At 47.5% G+C, this 13,081-nt stretch overlaps 1 protein-coding gene across 7 annotated transcripts in view; it reads right to left on the bottom strand.

The window, feature by feature from the left end:
- Positions 1-13,081, bottom strand: part of ANKRD11 (ankyrin repeat domain containing 11) — a 1,995,649-nt gene that overhangs the window by 229,931 nt on the left and 1,752,637 nt on the right. For all 7 annotated transcript variants that reach the window (XM_069635589.1, XM_069635598.1, XM_069635590.1 and 4 more), the window contains one exon: positions 7,121-7,219. In XM_069635589.1, coding sequence (XP_069491690.1) covers positions 7,121-7,219 — 99 coding nt within the window. The remainder of the gene's footprint in view (positions 1-7,120; positions 7,220-13,081) is intronic.

Here is a 13,081-nt window from a genome sequence, read left to right as displayed (position 1 = left end):
GTTTACAAGTCACCTCTCAAACAGTAACAGGTTTTTACAAATATAAAGGATTCAGCAATATTCATATTGACAGTAAATATACAGTCATTACAATAACCAAAAGGTACAAGCGCACAGCAAAGTGTACAGTTTGTCAATACAGATAAATACCTTCAGTTGTGTAAAAGAGAGTTAACTATGCTAGGTGGGTTTTTGGGCGAAGAGCCAGGATTTTGTCATGGCTCTGAAAGACCAAAACAATGGTTCTGCTCTGGTGTCAGGAGGAAGTTCCAGCTTTTGGCTGCTAGCACAGGGAAGCTGGAACCTCCTGCGGTTTTTAGGTTGTATTGGGGATGGTAAGTTGGTTGAGGTAGCTATATCTGGTAGGTCTGTGAGACTGATGTCTAGAGAATTTGTCTGTCAGGTATTTCAGGGCCGTGTTAGAGAGACACTTGAGAGTGATGACTTGCGAATGTAGTGCAATTCGGTTGCGTACGGGTAACCAATGTGCATCCCCAAAGAAAGAGGAGATATGACTGGAGTGAGGGATGTTTAGGGCCGATCTTAAGGCATTGTTCTGAAGAACTTGAAGTTAAAGTTTTATGAAAATGATCCAAGGAGTAGTGTATCACAGTAATCCAGCTTCGAGAGGATCAGTGCTCTCGCTAGAGTGATGCAACGGTTGGTAGATCAGCAAGGTTTGCAAGCATTTATGAGTTTGTTGGTGTGGGCCGTGGATGAGGCTGTCGTATTTACTTGTTTTTTTAGCAATAGTGTGGAGTCTACGTAGACCAAGCGTTTTGACTTCACTGGAAACTTTTATGGTGTTCCCAAAAAGCAGAGTAACGTTTGTCTAAATTAGTTTAAACAAGCTTAGGCACCGATAATCAGGAGTTCAGTCTTATCATCGTTTAGACAGATTATGAGTGGCCATCCAAGTTTGGATCTCTAGATAGATGTTGTTGATAATTTTAGTGTCTTTGGTGTAGCAGCTTGTGAGAGTGATGTGGATCTGGAGGTCATCCACATAGTTGGTGTAGGTGACACTCCTATGGTTTCTGCTGCTCTTTTTTCATTGCAGAGCATTTTTAGGTCGGCGGTTAACCATTTATTTAGGTGGGATGTAGGTTTGGTCTTTTCGAAAGTTTTAATGGGGCAATCTTATTTATAGCTTGCTCCATTGTAGTATTATACCTTTCAACTAACATGACAGGGTCCTTGTCAGCATTCAGTGGTAGATTGGCAATGGGTGTAGCAAGGGCAGTAGATGATCCGGAGTTAAATTACGCGTGTTGCTCGACAGGGTGGCAGAAGCAGTAGTTGCGCCAGAATTAGGGCAAGTATTTTCCTGTATGGAGAAGGTGATGCAATGGTGGTCGGACCATGTACATGGTTCATTGTTGAGGATAGTGGTGGAACAGTTGAGGTCTGCCATCCAGTCCAGAGTTCTACCTTTGTCATGGGTGGGTTCAGTGATGCGTATTTTGAAGCCAAGTTGTGAGGGTATTCTCAAGGGCAGTGGTGTTCGTATCTTTAGAGTCGTGGAGGCCTAGGTTCAGGTCCCTTAGCAGGATGATCCGAGAACGAGGTTTGGTGTTTTGTGCGAGAAGGGTTGAGATGTCCTCATCAAAAGTTGAGATGGGGCCAGGAGGCAGATAGATGAGATGTAGGAGTAGGGTACAGGTGGGTGTGAGTGGTAGTTTGACTGAGAGTAGCTCAGCTGACAGCAGTGGAGTGCTGGAGAACTCTGAGGCAGAGGTGGGATTTAGCTATAAAAGCGACGCTGCCGCCTTTCCCGGATACTCTATCAGCTAGGATTATGGTATAGTTGTCCGGAAGGGCTGACGCTAGAGAGGGGCCTGTAGCTGGGTTAAGCCAAGTTTCTGATATGGCCACAAAGTCTAATTTTTAGTGATGAGGAAGTCAGCAATATCAAGTGCATGGGCTGCTAATGAGCGTTGATAAGGGCACCTTTCATGTTTTTAGGTTGAGTGGGGAGCAAATGTGCTGTGAAGGGTGTCTGTGCAGTGATAGGACTGGTTGGGACCTGGGAAGTGATAGTCCTAGATCTTGGTATCATGTGACAGAAGTGGGAACCTAGTCTTGCATTCCTCATGGTGAGTGAACAAGGGATCAGTGGAGTGGGTGGCGAAGCGAAGGATCGATTTCTCTGGAGAAAGTGGACAGGTGGCAGCCAAGGTATTGCAACCGGCTTGGGGGATGTTGATGAGGGCGGGGGGGGAAGGGAATTGGTGGGAGTGATGGTATGGAAAGTTGGGAAAAGAGTGGCCATTATGAGAATTAAAACGCACAGAGGCCATTTGGATTTGATTTGGACATCCACGCAGTTGATCTGGTCGTCGACGATGTGGTCTACAGTCATCGACAGGGTAATTGATCGGCGTCAAAGAGGACTTGTGACGTCTGTGGACCGTCGCCGAGGATGAGAGGGTCTTTAGTCAGAGGAGGAGCGCTTCTCCGGAGAATGCTTTGATGAAGATGAGGGCATTCTCGTTGCCGTAGTTGTCCCTGAGGTGACCGTAGACGTGGATGAAGAATTCAATGAAACAGTCGAAGAGCAGCCTGAGCATGTCCCTTTCCTGCCCTCTTCTCACACGAAGATTCTTCATGGGACAGCATCTCTTTGAGGGAGTGCGCTTCAGGGGTCTGCTGTGCGTGGCAGAAGTGTAACTGAGGATATAGGCTGAGTCAGAGGGCGCTAGCACTGTTGTCCAACCAAGCAACTAACCTCTTGTGGCTATTGCAGCAGGTCTTGGACAAGAACTACTTGCAGATGGTACAGTTGTTCAAGAATGGTTTGGATACAGACAGAAGTGGCAAGTTGAGAAGACCTTGAACAGGTCTGTCAAGATGTCCACAAACTCATTAAGGCCTCAAAATGAAACGGAAGCAGAACGGCAACCCCGGAGGTGACCAAATGGGCTGAACTATCACACAAACCAGCAAGAAGCGACAGCACCAAACCAGATGTTATTTTTGAGAAGAAAAGAAATCAAAAATAACCAAAATAGACAAAAATCGAATATCTGAAGAGAGATTTCTCAGGGACTGCCAACATTTAATGTGCAGAAAAAATCTGAAGATGGACACCGCAAGTGGAGCTCAGGGGAACGGTCTAATTTTCTGTGGGCAGCATGACCCAAGATGACTAATAGAGCTCTAAAGTGACAAGGTTAAAGGTTAAATGTAAAAGTAAACTGCTCCAATGTTAACAAGCATTCCCAGCCATGTGAGGAATATTCAAAACACATGTGAACCTATGAAATGTCCAATGCTGGAGAAGCAAGTATTTCCTACAGTTAATCACAACCAAAGAGGATTGGGATGCTTTATTTGATTTTCCTAGTATGATGCCTGGTTACTAAAAACTGCATAAAGGTGAGTGTTTCACTACCAAAGTAAACTCAAATATACCATAATCAATACAACTATAGATACAGCTACATACATTTATGATATGATAAACAGGGTTTTTGGGTCCTATAACAGGGGAAGCTTCGTTATCAACCAACCATGTGACTTCTTTGGCTGGCCCTCCTTAGATTTGGGAAATACTTGCCTGTATTATTTTGAAAGTCTATGCACAATATCATTGATATGAATGTTTAAGCTCTTTCAAGATACTCTTATATACAAGGACATGATACAAAATAAAAACATACGTTTTGTGAACAACTCCCATAAATAGACAAAACTGTATAATACATTTATGAAAAAGTGAGGAATCTGTTCGAGGTACCTGCGTCGTAGAACTCTGCGCCCTCTGTGCGAGTTCAAACACTTGGATTTAGAAGGTCGCCTTCGTCCGGGTAACAATGGAGTCCTTGATTCCTCTACTCCATTAGGAAAGGGCAATTTTAATAAAGGTTACCCTTGGGGGTACTCATGCGCCCATTTGTCTGATTTCAATTAACAGAAATGTGAAGATCGTACGCAATATAAATTAGCTTCACACAGTGTTGGTTTTTTAAGAAATGTAATGCCCTTTGGTGATGACACGTGTTTCGACTTATAAAACGACTTTTTCAAATCAGGGCCAGTAGTTTTTGTTGCATGAAATATCCTCAGTCTTTCGTACAAGGGCAGAATGGCACTACGCGAGTAATGAAGGGATTATCCCATGACAATGGAAAGACTGACTTGCTATTGATGATGGGGAGGAACGCTTTGAGAGCAAGCCAGGTGTCCATCTCGAGCCAGTCGATGTGTTCCAGCTGTTCCTGCCGTGACCATGCTCCATTGATGCTGTGGTTGTGCAGTGTAGCCCCCCCCTACCCTCTATGGACGAGTATGTGGCGATGGTGAACTCCGGAACAGGCTGCCTGAATGGCCTGCCAACAGGCTGGCCTCTGCACTCCACCACACCAGATCCTGGTGGAGGTGCTGTGGTATGCGGACTAGAGCTGCCTAGGAGCCAGTCTCCTGATTCCAACAGGCTGAGAAATGTAGCTGCAGCCTCCTCAATCTGAGTCTTTTGTGTGGAACAGCCAGAAGACAAGCCACCATTATTCAGAGCAGGTGCTAGTACCACCATGCTGAGGTCACTGGTCAGCAGAGAAAATGCCTTGTGGCCTTCCCAATTGCAGTGATCTTGTCTGCCGAGGGGAAGAACCTCTCTGCCCTTGTGTCACAAATTAGCCCCAGGAATGTTAAGGACTGTCTGGGGAGTAACTGGGACTTCCTCAGGTTGATAAAGCACCCCAGATCATATAGCACGTGCATAAACTGTGCGCTGTACTGCCTTGGGCGACTCCGCTCGTACGAGTCAATGGTTGAGGTACGGATAAAGGTGGTGGCCTTCCACCCTGAGCAGGGTTACTACTGAGTTCATTAACCTCGTAAAGACCCTTGGAGCCGAGTTGAGGCCAAAGGGGAGGACCTTCTACTGAAAATGAAAGCCCATGATCCTGAACTTCAGGAAGGAACGATGGGGCTCCAAATGGGGACATGCAGGTAAACATCCTTCAGATCCAAGGAACACATCCAGTCTCCCCCACACTGTCTCTGCAATAAGAGCCAGAGTAACCATATTGACATTTTGAAGGGGTGGGAAAGGTTCAAGGAAGAAAGTTCTAGAACAACTCTCAGGCCAGCACGATTCTTTTTCTGAATGGCAAATATTTAGGAATAGAAGCCCATGCCTCGTTGCGAAGCTGGAACCTCCTCCACCACCTGACTCGTGATGAGCATGGGGTGGTGCCGGAGGGAACATGTCTTTGATGACCCTCGAGGATGGTGCCCATCTGCAGTGATTTCATGAGGGCAAGGAACTTTTCGAAGAACCTACCCTTGCATGCAGGGGAAGTGCCTGCGTGCCCTGTAGCTGCTGAGGTCTCCGCGGTCCTTGCCACACCATGCTGGGAGCTGCGTACCGCCTCTTTGAAGGTGGGGTCGAGTAAGACATGGACCAGGTCACTGGAGTGGTCCAGACCCACAGACTTGCGTTCCCATGCCTGCTCTCCAGAAGGAGATGGATCCAGACAAGCCGCAATCTTGTCTGGCCTGGCAGCCATTTTGTCATGCCCCGCTCCACGTGCTTGCTGCGTGGTGCCTGCAGAGCCAGGCCCAGTCTCTGCCTGCACGCTTAAAAGCAAAAAGGCACTGACCTTACCTGCACCTCAGATAGCAACCTGGGAAGTAGAGTGCCCTCGGCCATGATGCCAGTAGTGCGGATTATAGGAGCCCCCTCGGGCACGACCCCGCTAGTAGAGCAAAGCCCCATCCGGTATGTCCCCGGTAGCAGAGCCTTGCAGTCTCTCAGCGGCGGAACCCGGAGTATCTTGCAATCCCTCGTCCTGTTGGCCGGTAGCTCCGAGAGCCATGGTCTCTTTGCTGGTCTTAAAAACTGGAAGGTCCCTCCCACTTGGGCGCTTCCCTGGAAAGGAGTCGCCCTTGCAGGGTGCGGTGGAGAACAGGGCACCTACCTTGGGTCTGGTCACGCAATTCTTGATGTCCTCTGGATGTAATCTCTGGAACATCTCCTTCCACCTGGCCAAACTATTCTTGAGAGCTTGAGGGGTCAATACGTCGCACACAGAGCAGCCGTAGTCGGGACCAAGGCACCGGAGGCAGAGCGCATGGGGATCCAACGCGGGGAAGGAACCCCTGCAGGCCGGACATCTGCTGAAACCCGCCGTTATGCACCGGGGAGGAGCGTGGCACCAGAGGATAGAGTCTGACAATTGCTAGGAGAGAACACAAATAAGAGAAAAAACAAAGCTTTTTGGGGAAGAGTTCGCCAAATTACAAGGCCGCAGGCCTAACCCAGGAGCACTGGTGAAGCGGTCTGCTGCAGACGACACGGAAACGAGGACCGTGACGTGGCACCGGTGGGCGGAGTCCGGAGGCACATGCTCCCAGGGCCGCGGCCCCGTGTGCAACTATATTTAAAGGGGAAGACAATTCTTTCTGATGAAAAAGGTTCCGTTTCCCATCCCTAGGGAGGGATGCCCATTCAGTATGGAGGAAAAGGGGACGGGAGGTCGGAGTAAAACATTTACTTGTTGGTAGAAAGGAAATACATAAAGATCAGTTGACGTTAACTGCAATGTATTTTTAATTTACAGCAGAATGCTGTGGAGTATTCAAGAAAGTAAATACAAGATTGTTCAGATGTTGGATAAAATGTGTTTGCTATAGCGGATAAGTTCAAAGTGTCTAAGCAAGGTGGGAAGAACAAGTGGAAAATAAAGAATGCAAGGATACATGATTGGAGAAATGTAACACTAAACAAGGCTGTGCTAACATTGCACACATCAACAGTGAGATCTCAGCTTTCAGAAAGATGAACACAAATTGGAGACAGTGTACAGGCATGATATGGATGCATGAAGAATATGGCAGAGGCAGTTTTTCTGTGCAACTCTGCACATCCAAAAAAGCGAACGAATATGTTTAAACCAAATATACCGATTAAACAATGATGTACATTGAGAGGGAACTAACTGACATTTGCTGGCAACACATACCACCTTGCAAAAGAGTTCAGCACATACTCGTACACTGGGCTTGGGAAGAAGGGAAGTTGAGATGCATGAGGTAATACAACCATCTGTATGGAAAGTGCTCCGATTAGTATGTCATTTTCTTACGAATGATTTATGACTCCATTGCAACTCACCCTCTCAATGCTATGTTGGAGACGCAGCTTCCCACGCACAGCCTCCTGTTGACGGAAGAGATCCTTCAGTGGCTCGCAGAGTGATGGGGGTGGGGCAATCTGCAAAGAGTACAAATAGAGCATTTCAAATTCACTTCACCTTTCTTCTGTCACCAAACAAGTGCATATTCTAAATACATTACCTTTTCAACAATCCAGTTCGATCATGCCCAATGCTTTTAAAACAAACTGATGGAAATGAAGGAAGACAACATTGGAAAGGAGGGCCATGATGCAAGCCGAGGGACTTGGGAAAACTAAAACTGAATATCCAGTATGGAATAAGTTATATACCTGTAACTCCTGTTCTCCAGCATGTGTATCTTTCATATATTCACATGATGTGTGAAGATTCACATTTAAAGATTAGGGCAAAACTAGCTTCGCCGTATGTCTAGCTTGTGACTTTACCCCAAGATTTCAGCTGTTTAAACGGGCTTCAATATTGCTATCATCCAAAGGGCCAGCATTTTTTCTTTGGTAGTTTTCCGAGGTGACATTTTCTTTGTCAGACTTGTGAATTGAGCTCACGGAGTGTGATCTTGATGGTAGCTTCCCACTATACGTGTATTGTTGCCTCTGATCGAATGGGGGAAGACGCAAAGTCAGCATCGTCCCTCACTGAACGTTTGCAGTCAGGCTGCAAATCCTCTAACATTAAAGCAATTTACAATTAGATTTTAAAACTGCCATTTTAGTGCTCGATTAGTGTCATTTTGGGTCATTTCGCCTCAAAACCAATAGACAGTTGCCACACTTAGATGGCATTATGAAGGTTAGCCAGTGCCACAGTTGTAATGGTGAACATTAATCTGCGTCACATCTAGATAGGATTATGAAGGTTAGCAAGCGCCACACAGATGGAATTACGAAGATTACCAAGTGCAACACTTAAATGGATTTAGGACTGTTAGCATGTCCCACACTTGGATAGTATCCTGAACATTAGCCTGAGTCGCTTCTTGATGGGATTGTGAAAGTTGGCAGGTGTCACACTTAGACAGAATTGTGAATGTTAATTATCAAATAACCCACTAACCAAAAAAGCTCAACATTTCTGCATAATTATCTCACTCAGAAAACTCACAACCATCTCTCGCACAACAACCTGCACGCACTTCACAACACATAAGCCGCACCAACAGCACATGAGGACTGACATTGACCCGATACTCGCACCAAAGCTCAGCACCCGGTGTATACAGAGTTGACGCTGCCAACAGAACACCACTCCTCTCACTATCCTACTACCTCTTCACCTTACTAACCCATCCCACCTTCTCACATGCTGATCCGCCAGAGCGCCTGGGGACCAACTCCGTTGATGACGGTGCGCGGTACAAATACCTTTAACATTTAACAAGTTTCCCTTAGCTTCACCTCTGGAGGACATCCTCAGATTTAGCAAGCACAAGTTAATGTGGCAATATGAGCCAAGAAGAGCCAAAAGAGGGGTAGGCGGGATGGTTGCATTTGGATCTATGAAAGATATTAATTGGGAGAACAAGAGTTACAACGTATTCCTTCTTCAGCATTTGATCTTATCGATTCACATGCTGTATGAATAGATTACAAAGCAGAATACACAATACTACAAGGGTGAAGGTAAAACTCATCTGAAGGAAACCGCTCACCTCTTCAACACTCACCACACCCACACAGGTTGCACAGCATTGCTTGGCCAACCCTGGACTCCTCAGTGGAATCTGTCAAGATCGTAAAACCTTGCGAAGCTAAGAACCGATCTCCAAGTGGCAGCCCTGCAAATGTTCATCAGGGGAACACTGGAGAGAAATGCTGTCATAGCAGCAACAGCCCTCGTAGAATGAGCTGTAGGCCTGCCAACAAGAGGCCTGTTGGCTAGGCAATTACGGTACGATATACATGCAGTTAGCCAGTGCGAAATAGAGGGCCTGGAAAGAGCGCTGCCATGCCAGAAGGACCAAAAGTCACAAACGGCTAAGACGACTTGCAGAAATTCTTAGTGTGAGCGACGTAGAACTTGAAGGCTCTCACCACAGCCAAGGAGTGCATGGAGCATGGAGAGGAAGGGAACAAAAAGAGGCCGGCAACATCACAGGTTCGTTAAGGTGGAACAAAGACAGAACCTTGGGTATGAAAGTCTGTTTAGTGTGAAGAACCACCTTGGATTTATGAAAAAACAAATAGAGAGGCTTGCCGTAGAGAGCCTGGATCCCCCCCACCCCTCCACCCCCATACATCTCATGGGTGATGGCAACCAACAGTGCAGTCTTCCAGAAAAACTACTTCAGAAAGGAGTTGTGCATAGGGTCAAAAGGAGGGCCCATAAGCTTCAAGACACCACATTCAATTCCTAACCTTGAGAAGGAGCATAACAGAGGATTGAGGAATTCCTTAATGAGTCCGACCATAAATAAGGCGGCCCAGCGGAGCAAGTAAATCTGTAGCTGGCAGCAAGGTGTACCTTGATGGAGGAATGAGCCAGAAAAGGTTCCCCCTGTGTGAGGTTGGAGAAAACACACCAGCATAGAGTGGCGCGAAAGGGACATGTCAGAAGAATCCTGTGCTCCCAAGAATCAGACTTGCCTCCAGCGGCATTGAGAAATTCCTGGAGAGGCCTCATCCGAAGACTGCAATGCTGGCTCAGGGGCGGAAAGAGGACCTCAACCCTAGCACCGATTTCAGGTTGCAAAGAACTTGCACTGTTTCCTATGAATGTAGGAGGGCCTTCACAAGGATGGACTTCACTCTGTCTGATGGGGTATCGAAGCAAGCCAGCATGTTCAGACGAGTCCGTCCCCCCCCCTCCCCACCCCTCCAAGAACAGAGCACACTGAGAAAGAGTCAGACAGGGCTTTGGATAGTTGACGTAGAACCCCATCGATGACGAGCAAAGAATCATGGCCTCTGTATTTTGAAGAGCCAGTGGGAGAGACTCAGACCTGATCAACCAGTCCTCGAGATTTGTGTGAACGTGGATCCCCCAACAACTGAGGTGAGCCATAACCATGGCGAGGCATTTGTAAATGCCCTCGGCACAGATTTTATGCCCAAGAGGAAAGCCTTGAACTGGAAGGGACGTCCTGTGACAATGAAGCGCAGTAACCGCCCTATTTGTTTCAACAAATTGGTATGAGAAGGAAGGCTTCTTCCAGGTATAGCAATGACAGGAAATCTCCTTCCTGCAGTTGGCTTAGGATGTGCTGGAGTGGGACCATCTGGAAGGTTTGAGACCAAAGAAATTTGAAAATGAAGCTCAGGTCAAGGTTGGGTCTCCAGCCGCCATACTTCTTCACGAGAAAGTATCTCGAACACACACCTTGGCCTTGCTGGGAAGAAGGAAGCGTTCGACCGCTCCTTAGGAGTAGAGGGACTGGACCTTGAGTAGAAGTAACAGCAGCTGCTTTGTGACCTTTGACGAGAAAGGAATGGAATGTGGGCACCCAATGAATTGCAATGTCCATGATGGATGAAAGACAACACCTATTCGTCCATGAAGGTGGAGCGCCACTGACGAAATTGGAGTTGCCTTCCTACTGGTGTATGAAAGTGGGGGGCGTCTCTGACCCGGTTAGGCCTGTGGTATCGAGCAATATTGTCCCCATATATATGGTCACCATACATATCGCCGGGAAAAGGCTTTGGTGACATTATATAAGGGGAGCTGGGATCGCAGTGGTGTTCCCCTGCATGTTCAATGTGATAATGAAACCTGCAAAAAACATCAATTTGTTGGTGACTTTTTTGCCAGGCAGCATGTATGCAGGGACATTATCACATGGAACCAGGCCTGCTTGGTGGATTGGCCCCTGTGAGTAACAGCGTGGCATCCCCCTTTAAGCCTGGGATGTGCTGTACCCGTACTACAGACTGATAGAGTCTGTAGACGCGGGACGTCTGGGAAAAACGTACTTTGCCAGAGCAAAAGGGTTGCCTCTGTAGCATGCGCAAGGTACAGGCTGTATCAGTCGCTACGCCTTGATGGTCTGAAGAGTGTCATCGACCTTCTTTCTGAAAAAATCCTCTGAACCCCTGGATGGAAATTTATGGCCTTGAGCCATACCTGGCAGGGTAGCACTGCCCCAGTGCCCATCAGCCTGGTGGAAACCAGTGTCCGCAATGTCAATAGCCAATGATACAGTGTGATCAGGCGCTGCCTCACCTTCACAAAGGCGGGCGAAAATCTTCCATTTTGTCTGGTCGGATATCCTGGATGGGGCCCATCTTGAACCATAACTCCCAGTTAGCTGGCGCTGGCGGGACAAGATAGTCATGGAATTGGAAACCTTAATGATGGTTGTGGCAGTGGAGAGGAGTTTCCAAAAAGAATCAAGTTACTTCCATTCCTTGTCAGGCAGGACTGGGCATGGAGAAGATGGATTAGCGGAACTTTTACGCGACCCTGCCGACACAACCGAATCTGGGCTTAGATGTGTACTCAGACACTTAGGGGCAGAATCAGGAGCCTTATATGATCTCAAAACCTGTCCTCCTTGGAAGTAGCAGAGAAAAGATTTTTCCAAGGATAAAGTCTTCCCAAATATCCGAGAGGAGGGGTAGGGCAAAAAGTTATAAGTAACCTTAGTGACTAACATACTCCTAGCCCATAGTCCCCTTTCCTCCATACTGTAAGGGGTCCCTTGCTAGGGATAGGAAATAAAACATTTTTCACTAGAAAGAATGGTCTTCCCCTTTAAATTTAGATGCGCGCGGGGTGCGGCCCTGGGTGCATGCACTCCTCTGACCCCTCCCCACCCCCCCAGTGCCATTGCTCAGTCCCTTTGACGTGTCAACAATATTATAATGGCCTAATGACACAGGTTTATTATGGGGAGGATAGTGGGACGTATGGAGGAAAGGGGATTATGGACTAGGAGTACATTAGTCACTATGGCGAGTAATTTATAATGACTCCTAGGCCCCGTCTCCTTTCCTCCTTACTGTATGAGCGATTACAACTAAATGCAGCCTTAGGGAGGAGAGCTGCCCTTTTAAGTAAACAAGCTCTTCAAAACTTCCTGGTCAAATGCTGCGTCCGACCTGGCGCTGGCATCCAAGCAGTAGTGCTTGCGAAACGCAATGGGGAAGCCCAAGTAGCCGCTTTGCTGACCGTCTGCCATGGGGCGTGTCTTTGGAAAGCCACAGCTGTGGGTTTGGCTCTGATGGTGTGGGCATGTAGGTTTGCTGACAAAGGCATGTGCTGACCCTCATACACCACCTTGAGGCCATTACCATCCAACATGCTATGGAAACCTTGGAGGCTTGACGGCCTGGTTTTGACCCGCCAAAAGTGATGAACAAGGCATCTGACCTACAGAAGCTCTTCGTCCTGTCCAGGTAAAATCTTAGCGCACGCCTGACATTCAGACAGTGCAATACCCTTTGAGCCTCATCCTTTGGATCTGCAAAGAATGTTGGGAGTACTATTTCCTCGTTATTGTGGAAGGAGGAAACTACTTTAGGGCGGAAGGCAGGGTGCATCCTGAGCACCACCTTGTCCCAGTTGAAATGTTATATATGGCGCAGAAGCCCCCAGGGCCTGAATTTTGCTGATCTGGCGTGCTGATGTAAGGCCAACAAGTAGGGCAGTCTTGATAGTAACCAGCCTAATGTCTGCTGACACCATGGGCTCGAAGGGTTTGTGTGTCAGAGCACCCAGTACCAGGTTAAGGTCCCATACCGGAAGAAGACGTTTGACAGGAGGATATAATCTGGTCAGACCTGCCAAATGCCTCCAAACCACTGGATTGGAGGAGAACATTTTGCCTCCAGAGTTCTTGTATGCCCCTATGGCTGCCAGATACGTACGGCAGGTGTCTACCTGCACACCTGAGTGGGCCAGATGCAACAAGAAGCAATGAGCACGTCATGGGGTCAATTTTGTTGGTCTTGGCCCAGTGACACAACCTGGTCACTTGCTCCTTTATTGACCCATGGTGG

The sequence above is a fragment of the Ambystoma mexicanum genome, chromosome 1q (assembly GCF_040938575.1).
Source record: "Ambystoma mexicanum isolate Mex_15411 chromosome 1q, UKY_AmexF1_1, whole genome shotgun sequence".
In the NCBI taxonomy this organism is placed as follows: Eukaryota; Metazoa; Chordata; class Amphibia; order Caudata; family Ambystomatidae; genus Ambystoma; species Ambystoma mexicanum.
Note: the sequence above shows the minus strand (reverse complement) of the source record. Positions and strands in the feature narration are given on the sequence as shown.